Raw genomic sequence first — 18491 nt, forward strand, 5'->3', positions numbered from 1 at the left:
AGATCATTTAGCCTTGAGTGAACTTAACATGCATGCTTTTGGAAAGTGTGAGGAAGTCGGCATGTGGTGCAATTATGAGGAAAAAAGAATGAGAGAAAAAAATGCTTCTATAGTTTATGGGGTTACAATTCAGAATTTCAAACTTAAAAAATATGCTTTTAAAAGTTCTGATCTCTATGAAGTATTAACCTCAGACCAGCAGGGAGGCATCCAATGTGGTGCAATTATGAGAAAAAAATGATTATATAGTTTTGGGGTGACAATTCAGAATTTCAAACTAAAAAAATAGGTGTTAACAATCATGATTTTCACAGCAAGGAGGATGAGACACAGCAAACCGGTTGGCTAACTGGAAGGACTCGTTCGTCTCACACAAGTTTTATTGTGAAAACAGTGAAAGGCGGAAGTGACTGAGCGAGCCGTGTTGACATCACAGAGCAAAATTTGTTCCCGATAATTGCTGATCTTTTTAATTGCTGGGTTGCTTTTTTTTTTTTTTTTTTTTTTTTTTTTGTGGTAGCTATCCGAATTGGCCCGCTTTTTTGCTCATTCGTTGAACGCACAGTCGGGAATGCTCTGTTGCTGTTCACGACACAAAGCCACATAGCCGATAAAGCCCCCATTTTTTGGAACTCCCTACTTTATTTGGTTTTGAAATTTGGAAATGAGAAGAAGGTTGGTGGTGTCATTTGTCGCGGTGTCCTACTGCTGCATCTCTTTGGTGTGTGGGACACTCTCCAAAACGGATTTGAAGAAGTCGCACAAAGTTGAACGAGAAAATGAGGTGAGTAACGTTTACCTTGAGTAGTGGCGGTCCTTGCGTTAAAATGGAATGAAAAAGTATCCATTATTTGGAAAAACATTTCAAAGCCATGAACTAATGAATGACCGGTAGTTAGTACGTGTTCTTCCGCCAAACTGTGTACGGTAACAACAAAGTGTCAAATGTCTGAACCGTCGTTTTTTTTTTTTTTTTAACTATGTAATGTTGAATGGTGATTCTACATACTTCGAATTCAGCATTTTTCTAAATTAAGCAGACTGTTTTTAAGAGTAATGTTGTAAAATTTGTGTTAATTTTTGGGACTTCGTTGTGGTATATTTACCACTGTAACTACTCACGTAGGCAATTCCAAACTTTTTGGGGCCACATTTATTGTATAACTGGATTGTGTGTTGGTGTCCAGGTCTCCCCAGCATCAGAGAGTGTGTTGGAGAGGGGACTGGTGACAACATCAGTTCATTGGAAGGATGTCGTGAGGGAAGAGAAACGATATTGGACGCACATCCAGAAGACTTTTAAAGGAGAAGTTATTGGTTATGTCACACCCGTAAGTCTTGGATCAATGACACCTTCCCTGTGTGGCTCCTAATAATTGCCTGATCTAAAATATGTTCTCTCCATAGTGGAATTCCCACGGTTATGACATCGCCAAGCTGTTTGGTCCCAAAATGACCTCGGTGTCTCCGGTGTGGCTTCAACTTCGCCGACGAGGGAGTGAGCGCTTTGAAGTCACTGGGCTTCACGACCATGACACGGGTACACAGCTCGCTCGCTCTTCCTTTTTTTCTTTAGTCATTCAGATTTGACGAAATGCTTGCATCTTTCCAGGCTGGGTCAAAGCGGTGCGCAAGTCCAACAATAAAGTCAAGATCGGTGAGTACGCCAGCCTGGTTGTGTTTGTCCAGATAAAGACGCAGTGTTGTTTTGTGGACAGTGCCCAGGCTGCTGTTTGACGGCTGGTCCTATCAGGACTACATGAACGTGCTGTCCAGTGAAGATGAGATTGAGGAGCTGGGAATCGAGCTGGTCAAGGTTGCAAAGGTAAACTAGCGCAGAGTCCACTGCAGTTGACTGGTGGACCACCGGACTTGTGGGTTTTTTTTTTGTCTGCTACTGCAGGCGGAGGGATTTGATGGCTTCATCTTGGAGCTGTGGAGCCAGCTGGCAGGCAACAAAAGGAAGTGAGTCCATCATCGGCGAGAACTTTTGACCTTGGAATGGCACCAAAATGACAACGACCCAATGTGTGTCCAACAGGGAACTGGTGCATTTGGTGACGCACACGTGCGAAACGTTGAAAGCCAACCTATTAAATTGCATCCTTGTCATTCCTCCTGCCGTGACGAGGCAAGCGAAGCTAGTAAGACGAGTTGGATGTCTGCGATGACAATGTTGACCGACCGACCGCGTGTGGAATTTGTGCCCCAATTAGCGCCGGCCAGCCCGGCATGTTCGACAGGAAAGAGTTTGAGCAACTTGCCCCAATAGTGGACGGCTTCAGCCTCATGACGTACGACTACTCCAGTGGTCCCAAGTAAGGACAATGGAATCCATGGGGATCATATCTGGAATTTTGCCCTATCCTAAAAGAATTTTACTCAAAGTCAATTAGAAAATGGTGAGCAGTCGCAGTACTAACTGAACAAATTGATGGTGTCTGTCGTCAGAGCGGGCCCGAGTTCCCCCGTGTCCTGGGTGAACGACTGCATCATGCAGCTGGCCCCCAAGAAAGAGTGGAGATCCAAAATTCTGCTCGGGCTCAATTTATACGGCCTGGACTTTGGGAGCCAGAAAACAGAGCCCCTTCTTGGGGGGAGGTGAGCGGCATCCTACTTGTCTTTTATTGCAATGACGTGTTCATGTGCAACCATTGGCAGGTACATCGACCTTTTACGGGAACACAAGCCCAAAATCATCTGGGATGACTTCAGCGGTGAGCACCATTTTACCTACAAGAGGTAAGTAAGGATGTCATTTTTTGACGAGTCCCGCTTGACTTCCATCCCGACACTCGGACTGATCGGCCCTTTCTTTGTTTCCAAAGCAATGGAGTAAAACATGTGGTGTACTATCCATCATTGAAGGTAAACCTTGATTTAAATGTACTTTCATTACTTTCTGAATGTTAATTACAATTTGTGGAAATGAATACTCTAACTTTCCAGTCGGTGTATATGAGGATCGCTCTGGCTAAAAAACTGGGTACTGGAATCTCCTTGTGGGAACTGGGACAAGGACTGGACTACTTCTATGACCTCCTTTGAGTCCTCAGCTCATGGATTCTTAATTGTACCACAAAGCTGCTGAAAGGATTTAATGGTTGATTGGGACAAAGAAAATGCAAAGTTACTGCAAATAAATCAATGGGTGAAGAAAGGAGAAGCGTGTGAAGCAGGACAAATCAATCAGCGTGTATGAATAGTACAACAGTATTACCTTCACTATCAAATACGTTTTGAAAATGATGAAGCAAGCTAGTTGAGTTGAGTTGATCCAAACGATCACGGAGACAAAGTGCCGCATAAATGAAGTTAGAGATGGATTTGATGTGCAAGTGCATTGAGTTTGGTCACAGAATAAATTCATCTTTGAGGTACAGTGTGATGTGATGCCAAATGTGACTCAGCTAATCTTACTTGGCGCTAGCAAGCAGAATTAAATTGTTGACAGCAAGCCAGGTGGACTGCATGTTCTGACCGGTTATCAGGTGTCTGTCGGCGACCACGTGCACGGCGTCCTCTTGGCTCGCTGCAAAACCAAGTTCGATAGAAGGTTTTCCCGAAGAACTTTGAAAAATTACGCGATCAAGACATCGGCTATGATGAAGCTGCACTCGCCTGTGTATGAGCCACCGCTGTCCTTCACAAAGTCTTCTACGATTAAAGGCAGGTTGGCAAAGTCCGGCCTCCGCACCAGTTCAAACACTGACGGCTTCAGGAGCACCAGCAGCAACAAACCCATTTCAATTGACATTGCACAATTTTCCAATGGTACGCTTATTGAACATACCCCGGTCAAACTATAGCCATCCAAGATCCACCTGTTCCCCTCCGTGGCAGAGCAAAGAGCTGCCACTCCCTGGCCGACAGCACACACGGCTTCTGCACACATCGACACTTAACTAGCATGCACACATTTATTTGGTCACAAGAGGCTCTCTACTCACTCTGCTGAGAGATGAAGTGTGAGAGAATACGGTGCAGAGAGCCGCTGTGTGCCAGGTCCGTGGCTGCTCCCGGGCAGTCGGGAATGAGCAGAGACTGGTATCGAGCCCCTATTCAAAAATCAATCAATAAACGACAAGGTGACACAGCGGGCAAAAGTAATTGACCAAAATAGTGAGTGAATGACTCTCACCATCGATGGATTCAAGTTTGGCGGGAGTCGCGTAAGGTTTCATGTTAAAGTCCTGCACCCACCTGGATGTGCTGTCATCCACCCCAACAAAATCAATTGGCTTCCCCTTGAATGAAAAAGACAGCTTAGGTTAGTAACATTGCTAAATGTGTTTCTTCTGAAATACCATCTAGTTTGATTTGTTTAAGGTTGAACCCAATTAAAAAATAAACAGGACTAAAATTAGCATTGTCATTTGTAGTTTTTTTAAAGGAGAATTAAGAGAAGCCATACAGCTAAGATTCTTTTTTTCCCTCCCTCAATATGACGTTTTAATTTTGGATATTTTAGTCCAGTTTGAGCAGATTTTTTTTATCCAGGAAAAGGAGACTTACCGCAGGCGTTGCTGTCTGGAGGTTAAACACAGAAGAGCAAAGATTGAAACACTGCTGGAAAGACTTTGCAGAAACTCCTAGCGAACAGTGAAAAGAAAACACAAGTTACAGCATTCATGCATGAAGTGCAATTTAAAAAAAAAAAAAAATTGTACTTAAACGAACAGCTTGTCAAACACACCTTGCGGAGCAGCACTCAACACAATCAAACACGTTGGCTTCGCAGACATTTTCTAATCTTTTTTTTTTGCCCGCTTGTGCTTAAATCGATGACATAATGTTGTAGCAATCAAATTTAGATTTGCTCATGACAAAAAGGAAGTTGTGTGAGGAGGAAGGCGGGTCAGCTGACCATAACATCCGCCGAAAGACCTTCACAAGAAAATCTCGAGTTGCGGCGTCGAAAAACTGCATTCTTTCTTATACTCACCAGAGGGCGTTAATACGGTTTTTCACACAACGTGATAGAATCGTGACATATATTTAAAATAATTTAAAACTATATATATTTCAAAAAGCGAATAATTTGTTATTTTTAATTAATGTAACTATAGTTAAATAACCTATAGTCCATTCATTTCATGATTTTAATTCGGTCATTTCGAATGAAACTAATCAGAAATGAATAAAAATGATAGGCATTTTAATTGTGCAATTGAAAAAAAAATCACAAAATTAATGCAGGACTAAATGATGGGTAAAGAAGAGAATGAAGAATGGAATGAAGAACGTCATACAGGCCATTATTTCCATACCTGTGCTCTCAAATACTTGAAATGTGACTCATTAACCAATACATAACAGCATTCAAATAATACAATGCCTTTTATTGATGTTCATGCTAATTGTTTTTATTGTTGGTATTTCCAGTATATTATGTAGTTAGCAGCAGTACAGTACATGTAAATATAACCACAGCAAGCCTGCATCATCCTTATTTTCCATAGTGAAGTGCTGCCCAGCAGCTCAACTTTAAAAGTGCAAGCTTGTTATTTGAAAGCATATTAAAAAAGTGCAACATCAGTGCAACATCAGTAGGGATCATTTTTCAGATTTTGATGAAGGCAGCAAGTGAACATCATCCCAAATAGCTGAAATTAAAGATACAAAGAAAGTGTTAGTTCAGTACTTCAAATACTTTTGGATGGAGATTGATTTTTTTTTCACCTGTAAAACTGCAATCACAATGCCCAGTGCGCCAAGAATATACAGCTGACTGAGAATAAACTCCTCCAGTTTCACGACGCAGCCTCCCTGGATTTAGAATATTGTTTATAGTGCGAGTCAATTGGTGTCAGACGCGTGTACCCACCTCGGCTTTGTAAACATTGGAGGGATGCTCTCTGATGCCGCAGAGGCTGCTGGGTGTTTTACAGCAGCTGTCGGGAACAAGCTGGCCGTCTTGTGCGGCGGCCTGGATCCAAATGCTGTCTTTCCAGTCGGAGGAGCTGTTACTGCCGCAGCACTGGAACTGAAAGGGGAACAACACCAATGAGGCCCATTTCAACAAGATGCAGTTTGTAGATCTTCTACAATATATCCACACCTCCTGATGGAGCTTGTCTACAGCTTGCGTGACGCTGTCCTCCCCGGCTTGTTGGTATTTCTGCTGCATGGTCACCTTCAAGTTTTGCCTCAGCTCCTCATCCAGCTGTGACGACACAAGCGGCGCATCAAGTAGAATCTCACAGATGACATTTATGTATTAAGAGGGTGCTTTAGTTACAAGCAAAAAAAAAAACTTTTCCATTTCTGAGTTCATTTGATTGTTTCTTGTTTGATATCGGAAATTCTCAAGATGAAAAACAATATCGTCAAGTATTTCACTTTGTGTCTTGAGAAGCAACAATGGATGAGTTTCACCTCTTTAATGAAACTACTGACATATTTGAAAGTTCAAATATGCACTTGTAAAATACATCAAGTGGCAGCAGATTACCTTTTGGCAGAAAGGGAAACACTGGAGCAAGAAAAGGGGGGAACAAAGAAGGAATGTGTGAGAAGGCTCAATTCATGGTAACGCTCTGTTAAAATGATGGTGACAAAAAGAAAAACACCTGACTTCTTTTCAACTTGCAGTGGCATTGAAAAATAATCAGTCACGCTGGACTTGGATTGAAAGGGCCCACAGCACAAACAAACAAACAAACGCACACAAAAAAAGTTGGGAGTAAAAGAGTTTACCTCTTGGTATTTAATGTATGCCAAGACACCTGCGACGAGTTCCAGCAGAAAAACACACAGCAGCAGCACCAAGTACTGCAAGAGATATTGAAAAGGACAAACAACACACACACACATGTCAATCAGATATTGTAGTGCTGGTGAATATGGCTTGAAATTGGTTTTACTGAATCAATTTCCCTCCTTTGCTTTGACTTTCAAAAAGGTTGCTTAGCACACGCGGTCCGACATGTATGATATGAAATATTTTCAGCAAGTTGTTCCCGTTGTCATAGTCCGAAAGTCAGTGGGTTTGCTTCTGGATTTCCACAACACGTCTCCTCCCCCGGCTGCCTCTGCATGTCTGCTTTCTGCGGATGCTTGCGATGCTCCTCATTCCTTTAACCTTAGCCAAAATCTAAAAATGTCAACTCTTGAGGACACGCGCCATGTGACCTGGCACGTCACACTGCAGCTCCATTCGGTGTGGGCCGTTCCGGTGAGCTGCACGCGCTACACAAGGTGACTCGGGCTTAACTTTCAAAGCCACCCCGGACCAGATCAGCGTGAGCAGATGGAAGCAGAATCTTCAACGGGACATTCCTTGTGTAGACAATGAACTTTTTTTTTTTTTTTTGCCTCACCACAATCAAAAGCCTCTTCATCTCCCCCAGAGTGGCGCAGCATCCGATGATACCGGTGACGATCACAACGGCCCCGGCGACAATGAGGACGTAAGCGGATGCTGTGTAGAAGTTGGAGTTCAGCAGACTTATGTAGTCACTCTTCTCCACCAAAGTCCAAACGCCCACGGCCAACACCGCACTCCCTGCCACCTGAGGCAACAAACCACTCAATTCATTTGATACAATTGTCATGAGGTTGCTCTTTGACCAAGTCGAAATAGAAACTAAATTTCTATCAGCATCCTCAAAGCATGCATTTAGTGAAAACTTCAAAAAGAAGTCTATCGCTTTTGTTTTTAATCACAAATATCCGCATTGCTTTTGTAACTTACCCAAAAAAGAATGTTAAACATGAGGAGCATGTACTTCAGACATATGATCCCACATTTGTTGGAGTTTTCCCTCCGAGTTTCCATTCTGAAAAACAAATAATAAAAGGACCAGGTTGCAGTACAGTGTGGAGACATTTGACAAATGACTGGTGGCTTAAAACAATATTTGCATCAGAGAGCCTATTAGAGCCGGCCGGTATTGGAGCCACTGTGATAGTTATTATGCAAAGCACACATCCAGTACAGCATCTGATCTAATGTGTCTTTGAAGCGAACATTTAATAGTCTCCATCTAGCAACTCTAAAAATGACTGCATGCAATGAAATGTAATAAGTTGTGATAAGAGTTTATTTCAAGTGTCATATTATATGATGTGTATTCCCCATTGAGTAAACGTGAAGAATGAAACTTCCCAAACTTGCAAGGAGTGAGCAGGAGTAGCTCACTAATGAAATCAAATATGTCCTGGGGAAAGATACTTGACAGCTTGTGTCACATGACATGCAGCAATAACATATGTAGCTACTGTAGCGCTGAGGCCAAATTTAACTCCTCAGGCGGAACTACTTCAGATAAAAGAACACCCTACAAAATGAGCAACAGAAGTGGTAACCCTACAAACAATCAAAAATAGAACTCTCCATGCCCTTAAACCAAATGCACATGCATGCAAGCAAAAGTCTCCTAGAGATTTAGTTTGAACTATGGTGTCATGCAAAAAGTGCTCGAGCGAGGCCAAAACGCTCCCACCTGATTGAAGATTTCCGTCGCAATGCCTTGCAAGATCCCACTCAGCCCGCTGTGCTTCTGTCTGTCAAAGTTGCCTGAAAGTGTCTCACACTAATGTGTCCGATTGCAGCCGCCCGCTTGCCCAGCCGACACGAGTGCCCCCCCCCACCCCGACTGGCCTCTCCCACATCAAGTGAGTGTGGAGCGAACCTACTCAAACATACTGGGTGGGACAAGTGGGGTCAACACAACTGTATTGAACGCAATTAAAACATTGTAAAAGCGTACAAATTTGTCAACTTTCATTCGAAATATTGTTGTCTGTATCGCAACAAGAAAACATTGACCTCTCGTTCTTGGAATTGGGAAGTGACCAAACTGGAGGAGGTGAACAAACGGAAGCCGTTGGACCTTTTTCAAACATTTGTCCTTTTCTAATTATACACAGCAACGTCTTGGTAGAGCACACTTTGTCAGGGAAGGACTATTTTCACGTTGTCCATCGAGCCGGGCAACCAACTTTCTGAAAGAAAGCAAAGGTGACGTCCATCCAAATCAACTGGAGTACAAACTATTGGAATAACTACAACTCAAATAATACAAATACTATGTTGTCAAATTGAAAGTGCTCAGATGATGTCAAATCACAGAAAGAAAATGGCATGTCATTAGCAAATAAAATGAATCCAAAAATATCTATGTCAAGCATCTTCAAAAGTCCATACTCAGCCATATGAGTCATCAGTTCCTCCATGTTTGCTCCGGTTTTGGCGCTGCACTCATAAAACGAAGCCTGGTGTTGCTGTACGGACCAGAGTTATATCATTTCCCCCCCCCTCTTTTCTTAGTAAGTTTTTCAATGACAAATTTGACCCCACCTCTGCCAATTTCAGTCCATCTCTTGATTCCACTTTTCGGTGGTGGCTGTCGGCCAAGTCCAGCTTGTTTCCGAGCAGCATCGGCGTCGCACCATGGCACATCTTCTCCTATGACACGCCCGTCACATTACACACTAAGTACGTATATTTGTTTCTTAACCTTTATTGAGCCAGCACACCTCTTGCAAAAATAAAGCACAGCTGATTCAGCAATCTGCTCACCTCCACAGTGTGCAACCACTCTCCCGCAGTGGCGAAGGAGGCGGGGCAGGTGATGTCATACATGACCAGGACGGCGTCAGCCTTGCGGTAGTACTGCTCAGTCACGCAGTGAAACCTGCACGAATGCGGAGGAGGTCGGAGTAGCGGCAGGCTGACCAGGAGGCCGACTGACCTCTCCTGCCCGGCGGTGTCCCACAGTTGCAGGGTGATGGAGGTGGAGCCCAGGGTGACGGTCCTCATCTGGAAATCGACACCTGGCGGCAAACCAGCTCATAAAAAGGAGCGGCGTTGAGAAAGGTTGAGATGAGCTTACCGGTGGTAGTGCTGCCAAAATGGCCTCTGCAGTAGTGCTGGATGAAGGAGCTCTTCCCCACCCCTGAATTGCCCAGGAAGACCACCTTGAATACATGTTGATGCTGCTCGAAAAAGTGACATCAGATTCAATCAGCGCTTTTCTCAGGAGGAAATGTTGACTCCCTTCTGTAGTGTCATTCAAGTTAAGCGTCTTCCCTACCTGTCCGACTCTTTGGCAATTGACTCTATGTGATGCCTTTGAATTGTTTGCGCCCTGTTGGCGCTCATGGCGCGGGCTTCGGCGGAGTACGCACAATTAGTGTCTTTCTGCCTCAGTGGGCCACACAGACTTTGTCACACAAACCTCTTCACTGGACCGTCTGGTAGAAAGTTGTGCCCTACCACTGACCCTCTCTTCTGCAAATGTTCTTCCATATTTGGATTCTGAAAGGAGTTTAGCGGAAGGTCGTTAGCGGTATTACTTGACACTGTCCACAAACGGCAACTTGAGACAAAACAAACCCAGTGCTCTGCAGACATTTATTCTGCTGCATGTGCAAGAAAGCAGTACACAAATGACACTCATTGAATTGTAATTGGTGGATGACAAACACACGGCATTTCAATCCAAGGGTGTACATCGTCTTTTGTTGAATATAGGCTTCCATAAGGCAGAATAAATGTCTTTTCAAGCTATGGTATCAGTCTCCGATGCATGCGAGCGAGATGCGGACGGAATTCAAAGAGGAACAAGCCGCAGAATGCGATGATGACCAGGAGAGGGACGGACGGGAAAGAGCCACCAAGCCGTTCCCACACTTATCTTAGGGTGGAATATCGCTGACGAGTCCATGCACTGTCAAAGTCTTCACTGAGGTCATAGGTTAGAGGCAGGGGAGAAAGGAGCGGGCATGGGTGACTAACCCTCTTCTTTGTCAGCTGGGCATCTTTGTCGTCTCGCAGTCTTTTATTCATATCCCTGCAGAGAAGAAGGATTTGCCTGACGTTCAAACTTATGTTAAAAAGGAGCGAGCGCAAGAGTGACACCATTTCACAGGCCTCGCAAAATGTTGTGTCGTTTTCCAAGTGAGCCAAAAGGTGTTAACACTCATGAGCTGCTTATATTGCACTTACTGTCGGTCCAACTTTCATTACTTTGCATTTGATTTACCTCAACAAACCAAGTTGTCTCAGGAGACTCTCCTTCTCTTTCTGTATGTTTCGTGACACTTGAGTCACATTTCTGTGGTGAGACAAGAAATAAACAATGAAATGCTCAAAGAGAATGCCTCCTTTGAAATGTTACGAAGGTTGTATCGGTAATATATACACTGTACTTCTTTCTTAACAAAGAACTATTTTGATTTTGCAAAATCTCGATTTGACTGAAATGTTCTTTGTAACACAGGATATGTGTCATCAGTCTCGGCTTACTGCTGTCTGTCCACTTGCTCCTGGGCGGCGCTGAGCTGTAGCTGGGTCAACTGAAGCATGGCAGCCTGTAGCTGCTGGCTGCTCCGCTCCGCCTGCTCTTGCAGCTGGACGTTGAGGCTGCGCAGCTCCTGGTTCTGTTGCTTGATGTTTGCCTGTTCGTAGGCCAGCTGTTGCATTCTGCTCTCCAGCTTGGTGCAAAGACAAATTGTGTTCAGGGCTTTCTGAGCAGGAAGATCAGCAAGACCATGGCTACCACCAACCTGTTTCTGTCTGCTCAAGGTTATCTCCAACTCGTGGTCACGCAACTTCAACTCTTCCTCAATTTGTATGCCTCTCTGCTTTTGTTTGATGCTCTCCTGTTTTGAATGGAACAGTGGTGAAAATAATGTTGCCTTTTGGTGTACACCCGTTGTTTTCTTTCCATCCATCTCTCTCGGTTTGCCGAGAACGACGCTTGTTTGATTACTGGAGTCGACTTTTCGTGACGTCGCCTTTTGCTATTTGTGTTATTCTCTCGTGCCCGTTTGAGTGAATAAATACTGTTAAAACGACAGAATTATGTTTACTTTGGAATGCATTAACATTTTAACACACCCTCACAGAGCACACACTGATCTGTACCTGAGCCAGGCATTTTTCCCGTTCCTCTCGGATTTGGGTTTCCATTTCCTCATATATGGACCGAACAAATTGATCGTGCTCACTCTCCCGTCTAGAGTGCGACAACGTTGCAGGGAATGTTAAAAGTCTGCCAGAAAGCACAACGTGAGCAAATGCATTTGTGCGGCACCTGCGCAAGGCTTGTTCCAGGCTGTCCCTCTCTCTGATGGAATCTCGTAGATGTGTGACAGCGTGCAGCAAGATGCCTTCTAGGAGCTTGAGCAGCTCTGGCTGCTCTCTCTGCAACTCACACCACACAGAACAAAGCTCCTGTTGACTGACACACAACAGCAAAACAAAGTGGCACTTCACAAGATTGTTGTCACAATAGCATCGTTGTGATTTTCATACCATTTATTAAAACGATAACATGGCAAAACCTGCTCCGATGTTTTGGGTCGTAACAATGGCGTTCCCACCTGTCAGAGAGTTTGTCGATCCCCAGCTCAGTCAGTATGTCTGTAAGTCTTATTGTAGCAGCATCCTCCGACCAGTCTGCCCGGTCTGTCTCTTTGCCTGCGAGCTCTTGGCTCTGCTCAACTGTGTCTTTTGTCCCCATCAGCTCACCTGCATTGTAAGACACTTTTTTGAGAGACCTATTCCCCCAAAACTGTGATGCCAAACTGCAGTATGCACACCAAGTCCTGTGCTGAACTCCAGTGGTGTAATGAAGCCATTGCACTGGCGGTCCAGACTCTCAAAAACGCTCTCTAGCTGGTCAGGCGACAGAGGCAGCTCCATCTGGAGCCTCTGAGGAAAGGATGTGGAGATTGAAGATGAGGAGTTCGCTTGCGTTGTGCCACACTCACCTGCATGTCTCGCTTTGTGATGAAGCCTTTGCCCTCTTTGTCGCACAACGCAAACAGCTGCTTGGCCTTCCCCATGGTCTCTGACTGCGGGCTTGCTGCTGCTGTTGCCTTTCTCAGGGTGGGAGAACCGACTGGGCTGCGAGCCTTGCTCAGTCGGGGGGTCCCTGGTGACAGACTCTGAGGTCGTGGGCTTACAGGTACAGCCTCGCCACTGCCTTGACCTTCCAGCACTTCCCCATCATTCAGCCACGTAGACATACTGTAGCTTATGCTGGAAGAGAAAAATGAGTCGATAAGCACCTGAGCATCATAAGTGTGTATCAAACTGCCTTTGCTTTAATCATTCATTTATTTATTTCAGTTTCAACAACCCCTTATCCATAGTAACAGTTATACTCACTTTTTTGTTGCAAGGTTCTGCAGCAGCTTAACTCACAGGTCCTCCCTCCCTTGTCAAACAAGAACAAGAAACTCTGCTGGGAACACGTGCATTATCTCCAGCTGCTCTGTCAAACTTGTCTTCACTCACGTCTGCACAGGAAACATGACTCCATGTCACAATCCGAAAATTATTAGAACATTATTTTAATACCTTCTAATCAAACTTGAATGGGACTCCTTCGCAAACAGGGTGTTGGGAAATATCTAGCACTCAAAGGGTCATTTATACTCATGCACATCATAGGGCCAATTACAAGACTCCACAAGGTGACTGTAAATTTCCCATAACAGAAAGGTACGGCTTACAGCAGTGATGATACACTATAAACAAACCAAGCCCAATACAGGCAATATAAGAAGTAAGGAACAGGATGGAGTCATCTGACTTTGTTTGTACTTGAAGAGGAGGGTGGATAGCCTGCAGTGAGGAGATGCAAAACACAGTTTGTACTCATTTGCATGGTTACCAACTTACAACTACCACAACTGCAGGCAAATACTTTCCCAAGGTCGTTAATCACTTATAATTAAGCATTTTAAATACGTCATACAACCTCAAATTCCCCTAAGTGATTTATTATACTAATGACTTTAGATAGCAAGAACATGTTGAATGTGACAACATAAGAACCCTCTCCAAACAATGGTGTTCCCTTATCCATAAAAAAAATAAATATTTAGAGAGTGACTACTGGTAGAACGCTGGAAAATGATCTATGAAGCCTTCACGGCTTTCTCCCAACACAAGTGATAAGATAAATTCCATCGTAAAAACGATGTCAACAGTTTATGGAGGCTTTTAGAGTACAGGCAGGGTAACTTGGAATCTTAGTTATGCGTTTCATGTCAGTTGTTTTCTCACAGAAAAGGACAGTGGATTAAGGTTAATACAATAACAGTTGTAACAAAATAACTTTCATTTGTATGTTTTTAGCACGTTGAAAATGTTCAAGACAATCTTATTTCAAGCGTCAAAACCAAACAGCTGCCATTCTAATGGTCAGTGACGTTAGCTAAACAAGCTAACCAAAACAAACTTGCCATAATATAGTGTTTCAAATTATTCCTAAATCATATACAAAACACGCTTAAAGTGTGGTGGAAACATGAATATTAATTTGAAATATCCTCAGATAATGCAGGTAGACTAAAGAGTAGCATTTAAGACAAGTGGAAAAAAGTCCAATATTGACATACCGACAGTGTGCTGGACGGACGCAGGTGTCCACTACCTTCGATCACTGACTTCTTGGAGCTAACCTGGCGAGTACTGCTTGTGGCCCATAGATGGCAGTAGGTACCATTGCCGCGCATTTTGCTTTTACCGTAAAGTGTTGTTTAGTGTGCAGCACAAATATCTTATCTGCATCACGTGTCTTTTTTTAGGTATTTTTGTGTGATATCGCAAATATATATAATTTGTTCTGATTATTAACAAAGTACGCATCATTAAGTTTAATAAGTGATAAAGAAAAAAAGTGTTACACAACTATTTGAAGAATCCCTACATTGGTAGTATTACGGTAAAAGGTTCCGTTACCATGGAAGATACGGAAATGCGTCCATTACTGCTGAAACGCATTTAGGGGCTAAATGTGTGTCTCCAAATCACTTCCGAAGATCACGAAGAGTTTTTTGTTATCTTTATTAATTTCGAGTGTTCCCCTGGCTTCTGTCGGTAAGTATATTTATGATGCCTCACTTGTACGATAACAAAGGGGAAAACAACAATAGCTAGGGGCTTAAGACGCGATTCTTCGAAGTCAAGATCCTCTGTGCAACCTGGCGATGACGATACTGTAGTGACCTATTTCAGAATGATTGTTTGTTGTATGAGCTACTTTACGCGAGGAAAAACGCGTCAAAATCTCAATTTAGGCCATGATATAACTTTAGGATGCGCGTGTAACATCTAGAGCACGTTGGTTATATATTCGCGTTACATCAAGTTCTAGCAGCTCCTTGCACATTGTACAGTTATATGCTTTGCTGTGCTTCAACAATAATCATTTGTGTTTCCTTGCAGGTAATTCAGCATGAGGAGACCTAACTTCAAACAACATCCATTGTCTGCAGTGATTTTATGGACTACTTGCCATCAGCAGCAAACATCTCATGTTTGAGAAAACCACGCAGGATGTGTCTGGATCGAGACAAGAGTCGTTTTGGAAGAACTGTATGCAGCACTGTCTCGCAATGTGAATAGACCCCAGCAGTGCTTCCAGAACTTCAGCATCAATAATTCATGTGCATGTAAAAACGATGCTACAGACAAGCAACTACTCCCTGGTGCTTTTGATCCAGCTCACACTTTTGGCTTTTGACCTTTTCGTCAACTCCTTCAGTGAACTGCTGAGAGGAGCGGCCGTCATCCAGCTGGTGCTCTTCATGTAAGTTATCTTGTATATATATATTTTTTCCTCCACGTAACTTTAACCCCATTAAATGTGGACAGACATTTAATTTGGTCTCGCATTGTTTCCTTTTGTTGATTGGCAGTTTGTATTCAAATGTATTTATTATTATACAACTGTTATGTTAAATCACTCGACCACAAAATGGATACATCTGTACTCAGTAATTGCACATAACATGATTTTGTGGTTATTTTATTTTTTGATATGTACTGTGTTGTTTTGTTAGTACTTGCAACTTACCTCAAAGCTTTTTGCAGCATCCAGGACATCGCCATCTTGTTCAACATGATCATCATCCTGCTGATGATGTTCAACACGTACGTGTTCCAGGTGGGCCTGGTCTCTCTGCTGCTGGAGCGTTTCAAATCTCTGCTGTTTTTCTCCGCTCTCTACCTGACCCTCAGCATCTGCCTCCACAGCTGGGTGTTGGTAAGTAAGCACGTGAGCTCTGCACAAACCTTTCAAGCATGCCTACAGAGTCCAAGTTGTCCCTCCCTCTTTTGTGTAGAATCTAAGATGGAGAGCACCTAATAGCTTTGTTTGGACGGATGGCCTTCAAGCTCTCTTTGTGTTCCAGAGGATAGGTAATTTGCCCAAGTTGTACATTTCCCTGTCTTTCCGTGCGTTCATCAAATTTCTCTCTACTTGCAGTGGCTGTGTTGTATTATTACTTGTACAAACGCACGACAGAGTACATGGGGGACCCGAGGCTCTACGTGGACTCACTTTGGCTGCGGGAGGCCTTTGCCAGAGCTCGGCAGTAGACACAAAAGATGGACGGACGCAAGCGTATTGGAGATTTCATGTTAAGCAAGAAATCTGTTCCGTACTCAAGAAAAGGGTGACCGCAACTCAAGCCCATCTGTTAAAAGAAAGCACATCACTATTTGTTTACTATTCCCAAGCGGGCAATTCGTTTAAAACTTTCCACGGGCAGGTAAACCAAGGTGACATAATGCATTAACCTGGATTGAGCCTGGTAATCTTCCATACGTGGCCTTTGGACTGCACTCTGAATAGAGGACTGCATCAAAATACTATCATGAAGAATTATTTGAGTTATTATCCATTACATACATCTCATCATATCTCTTGTCCCTCATGGCGAAACAGGCGGCTCACCAGGTTTTATGGAAGCTAGGTATGAATGTTTACATGATGCCAGTCATGATTTTGGAGTGAACTCACTCATGTCAGTGTGCATCTTTTGAATTGTCTTGCTTTTTTTTTTTTTTTAATGATTAAATATTCCTTCTGTAACCCTTGTCTAATCCCTCCATAGATAATACGGTGGGATCCAGGAGACAAGGTGAAACAGACTGCTCTATTTTTAACAAAGATTAATCAGGATTTAGGTGCCAGGAGTGCAACAGGCCATAAATAAATCGTCTGAGTGTCACAAATAACCTCGCTACAGGTCAAGTTGCTTTAGTAGACTTCTATGTTTTGTAACTGGAGTAATGTATCTATTGCTAGAGACATAGCAGCGTCGCATCTACCACGCTATATGAATGGAAATATCGGAAGTTGTACAAAGCCCCCATTTATTTGAAAACAATCTCAATTATTGTCAGTGCAGTCCAATCAAACTCAAAATCCATGTCCTGTGTTTCTGTGTTGTCCTGATGGAATGCGTCGTCATCTAAATTGGCCACCTGAAATGACAGCAGCACTTACTGATGACCAAAATGAATCAGGACTTCACAAGGAAACGGATTCCAAAGGATCCTCTACCTTCATACGTAGATGCCAACCCAGAGTAGCAAGAAGAGCACACCGAAGCCCATGAAAAGTGAAGCTACCAGGGAGATAAGCAACTCCTTGTAGACGTCTCTGGTGTATTTGGTTGAAGTCACCTCATAGCTGATAGCAAAGTCAAGGTGTGCTTAACAGTGAAAAGAGTGACACCTGCTGGCAAGTATAGCTATTTGAAGATCATGCAGTACAATCACAATTGACAACATTTAACAATGGTTGGATATTCAAAGTTCTTTTCAACGTATTTAAAAAGCACCTATACAATCTTGTCAACATTGAGATTAAGGACAAACGTATGTCCCTAACACTCAATTTTTCCTGTGACATGACTGCCCCAGTGCGCAAATCAGTCAAACAAGACTGATAGACCGAAGTGATTTCATGCCAGCAATCCACTTTCTCAATCAGAGCAGACTAACCATTAAAGCATACTCAAATGTAATCCATTGAAATAATAGCCAACATGACACAGGATACACGAAGAACCAGGCTGTGAAGAACATCCCGATGGCCAACAAGACCACCGTGAGGTGGGGGAACACAGCCGGATTCACCGGGCTGGTATATCTGGTCATCGCCTCGAGTTCCTGCAGTCAAAAAACATGGTCATGTTATTGCTTTCATCGTGTATCATTTGAATTTGGCTTCACTATATTATTTGAATTGAATCGCTGTTTAGACGCGGGAGGGCTAACGCTCATTGCTAATCTCGAAACAAACGACGCATCATAGTCACTATGCGTTGGTGATACAATGCACAGTTACTTTCAGCTAGTAAAAACTCCATTCAAAACTTTTTAAAAGCAAAACTATACCATTTCGAATAAAGCAGAGCTCCTGCCTCTCGAGGTCCAAGATGATAAGGCCACGTACTGCCTCTTTTCCCGATTTTTTCCGGGTTTAGGTGACGTCAACGTGACGTTACCATTTCCACTATTTTGTCCTTCGTGTAGTCTATCAGGATTTACTGTACTCGATTTCAGCAATGGATTCGCGTTTCATTCTGCAAAACGGTCCAACCCTCAATACATATGTAATCGTATGGGTTGTTAGCAAACTTAAAATATTCAAACAGTATATGTTGCCGGTAGATTGACCAGAATCTAGAGTCTGTGACGAAACCGATTGTGATCTCGGTTCCTTTAAGACAAA

General features: G+C 43.3%; 6 protein-coding genes across 15 annotated transcripts; 2 read left to right on the forward strand and 4 right to left on the reverse strand.

Annotated features, from left to right (window-relative positions):
• Positions 1 to 504: 504 nt before the first annotated feature.
• chid1 (chitinase domain containing 1) lies at positions 505 to 3380 on the forward strand. Its single transcript, XM_049722318.2, has 12 exons — positions 505 to 784; positions 1188 to 1331; positions 1408 to 1540; positions 1613 to 1657; positions 1719 to 1825; positions 1904 to 1965; positions 2042 to 2131; positions 2217 to 2318; positions 2452 to 2601; positions 2662 to 2742; positions 2829 to 2868; positions 2950 to 3380. The coding sequence occupies exons 1-12, from the start codon at positions 665 to 667 to the stop codon at positions 3046 to 3048; spliced, it is 1173 nt and encodes a 390-aa protein (XP_049578275.1). The 5' UTR covers positions 505 to 664; the 3' UTR covers positions 3049 to 3380.
• Positions 3084 to 4867, reverse strand: gatd1 (glutamine amidotransferase class 1 domain containing 1). Its single transcript, XM_049722320.1, has 7 exons — positions 4697 to 4867; positions 4516 to 4592; positions 4142 to 4247; positions 3951 to 4058; positions 3794 to 3885; positions 3622 to 3715; positions 3084 to 3532 (listed from the first exon to the last, which is right to left on the reverse strand). The coding sequence occupies exons 1-7, from the start codon at positions 4743 to 4745 to the stop codon at positions 3417 to 3419; spliced, it is 642 nt and encodes a 213-aa protein (XP_049578277.1). The 5' UTR covers positions 4746 to 4867; the 3' UTR covers positions 3084 to 3416.
• Positions 4868 to 5137: 270 nt separating this feature from the next.
• On the reverse strand, positions 5138 to 9412 carry cd151 (CD151 molecule). Of its 4 annotated transcripts, none has more exons than XM_049723146.2 (10): positions 9305 to 9412; positions 8774 to 8949; positions 7697 to 7781; positions 7323 to 7514; positions 6700 to 6774; positions 6455 to 6475; positions 6062 to 6166; positions 5828 to 5986; positions 5683 to 5769; positions 5138 to 5606 (listed from the first exon to the last, which is right to left on the reverse strand). In XM_049723146.2, exons 2-10 carry the CDS (start codon positions 8848 to 8850, stop codon positions 5547 to 5549), a joined length of 861 nt encoding a protein of 286 aa, XP_049579103.1. In that variant the 5' UTR covers positions 8851 to 8949; positions 9305 to 9412; the 3' UTR covers positions 5138 to 5546. The 4 variants fall into 4 exon arrangements, with proteins under 4 accessions (XP_049579103.1, XP_049579101.1, XP_049579104.1 ...); XM_049723144.2 differs by lacking the exon at positions 9305 to 9412 and adding an exon at positions 9152 to 9228; XM_049723147.2 differs by lacking the exons at positions 6455 to 6475; positions 9305 to 9412 and adding an exon at positions 9152 to 9228.
• cracr2b (calcium release activated channel regulator 2B) lies at positions 9305 to 14467 on the reverse strand. Of its 7 annotated transcripts, none has more exons than XM_049723142.1 (16): positions 14362 to 14466; positions 13124 to 13254; positions 12724 to 12994; positions 12553 to 12664; positions 12334 to 12481; positions 12045 to 12191; positions 11876 to 11966; positions 11515 to 11610; positions 11255 to 11442; positions 10992 to 11063; positions 10745 to 10799; positions 10185 to 10264; positions 9840 to 9902; positions 9723 to 9780; positions 9527 to 9641; positions 9305 to 9412 (listed from the first exon to the last, which is right to left on the reverse strand). In XM_049723142.1, the coding sequence occupies exons 3-15, from the start codon at positions 12979 to 12981 to the stop codon at positions 9624 to 9626; spliced, it is 1386 nt and encodes a 461-aa protein (XP_049579099.1). In that variant the 5' UTR covers positions 12982 to 12994; positions 13124 to 13254; positions 14362 to 14466; the 3' UTR covers positions 9305 to 9412; positions 9527 to 9623. The 7 variants fall into 7 exon arrangements, with proteins under 7 accessions (XP_049579099.1, XP_049579098.1, XP_049579097.1 ...); XM_049723141.1 differs by having other exon boundaries at positions 9699 to 9780; XM_049723140.2 differs by having other exon boundaries at positions 9527 to 9780; positions 14362 to 14467.
• Positions 14468 to 14693: 226 nt separating this feature from the next.
• Positions 14694 to 16841, forward strand: tmem138 (transmembrane protein 138). The gene is made up of 5 exons (XM_049723465.1): positions 14694 to 14842; positions 15191 to 15554; positions 15839 to 16010; positions 16090 to 16165; positions 16233 to 16841. Exons 2-5 carry the CDS (start codon positions 15427 to 15429, stop codon positions 16343 to 16345), a joined length of 489 nt encoding a protein of 162 aa, XP_049579422.1. The 5' UTR covers positions 14694 to 14842; positions 15191 to 15426; the 3' UTR covers positions 16346 to 16841.
• Positions 16842 to 17108: 267 nt separating this feature from the next.
• tmem258 (transmembrane protein 258) lies at positions 17109 to 18287 on the reverse strand. Its single transcript, XM_049723466.1, has 4 exons — positions 18155 to 18287; positions 17817 to 17926; positions 17316 to 17444; positions 17109 to 17236 (listed from the first exon to the last, which is right to left on the reverse strand). Exons 1-3 carry the CDS (start codon positions 18155 to 18157, stop codon positions 17318 to 17320), a joined length of 240 nt encoding a protein of 79 aa, XP_049579423.1. The 5' UTR covers positions 18158 to 18287; the 3' UTR covers positions 17109 to 17236; positions 17316 to 17317.
• Positions 18288 to 18491: the final 204 nt, after the last annotated feature.

Source organism: Syngnathus scovelli, chromosome 6 (genome assembly GCF_024217435.2).
Source record: "Syngnathus scovelli strain Florida chromosome 6, RoL_Ssco_1.2, whole genome shotgun sequence".
Taxonomy (NCBI): domain Eukaryota; kingdom Metazoa; phylum Chordata; class Actinopteri; order Syngnathiformes; family Syngnathidae; genus Syngnathus; species Syngnathus scovelli.

Excerpts from the sequence above, each read along its gene's own strand:
- chid1 (XM_049722318.2), top strand. The coding sequence starts at position 665 with ATGAGAAGAAGGTTGGTGGTGTCATTTGTCGCGGTGTCCTACTGCTGC. Across the intron at positions 1,826-1,903 it reads AGCTGGTCAAGGTTGCAAAG|GCGGAGGGATTTGATGGCTT; the intron begins GTAAACTAGCGC and ends CTGCTACTGCAG. Across the intron at positions 2,319-2,451 it reads GACTACTCCAGTGGTCCCAA|AGCGGGCCCGAGTTCCCCCG; the intron begins GTAAGGACAATG and ends GTCTGTCGTCAG.
- gatd1 (XM_049722320.1), bottom strand. The coding sequence starts at position 4,745 with ATGTCTGCGAAGCCAACGTGTTTGATTGTGTTGAGTGCTGCTCCGCAA. Across the intron at positions 4,248-4,515 it reads TCCAGACAGCAACGCCTGCG|GGGAAGCCAATTGATTTTGT; the intron begins GTAAGTCTCCTT and ends TTTTCATTCAAG. Across the intron at positions 3,533-3,621 it reads CAGCGGTGGCTCATACACAG|CGAGCCAAGAGGACGCCGTG; the intron begins GCGAGTGCAGCT and ends TTGGTTTTGCAG.
- cd151 (XM_049723146.2), bottom strand. The coding sequence starts at position 8,850 with ATGTTTGAAAAAGGTCCAACGGCTTCCGTTTGTTCACCTCCTCCAGTT. Across the intron at positions 7,782-8,773 it reads CCCAATTCCAAGAACGAGAG|AATGGAAACTCGGAGGGAAA; the intron begins GTCAATGTTTTC and ends TTTGTTTTTCAG. Across the intron at positions 6,775-7,322 it reads TGAAGAGGCTTTTGATTGTG|TACTTGGTGCTGCTGCTGTG; the intron begins GTGAGGCAAAAA and ends TATCTCTTGCAG.
- cracr2b (XM_049723139.2), bottom strand. The coding sequence starts at position 12,981 with ATGTCTACGTGGCTGAATGATGGGGAAGTGCTGGAAGGTCAAGGCAGT. Across the intron at positions 12,192-12,333 it reads ATCGACAAACTCTCTGACAG|TCAACAGGAGCTTTGTTCTG; the intron begins GTGGGAACGCCA and ends GTTGTGTGTCAG. Across the intron at positions 10,117-10,184 it reads CCAGACGGTCCAGTGAAGAG|CCCGCGCCATGAGCGCCAAC; the intron begins GTTTGTGTGACA and ends ACTCCGCCGAAG.
- tmem138 (XM_049723465.1), top strand. The coding sequence starts at position 15,427 with ATGCTACAGACAAGCAACTACTCCCTGGTGCTTTTGATCCAGCTCACA. Across the intron at positions 16,011-16,089 it reads GCCTCCACAGCTGGGTGTTG|AATCTAAGATGGAGAGCACC; the intron begins GTAAGTAAGCAC and ends TCTTTTGTGTAG. Across the intron at positions 16,166-16,232 it reads CTTTGTGTTCCAGAGGATAG|TGGCTGTGTTGTATTATTAC; the intron begins GTAATTTGCCCA and ends CTCTACTTGCAG.
- tmem258 (XM_049723466.1), bottom strand. Across the intron at positions 17,445-17,816 it reads TTCACAGCCTGGTTCTTCGT|CTATGAGGTGACTTCAACCA; the intron begins GTATCCTGTGTC and ends CTTTGCTATCAG.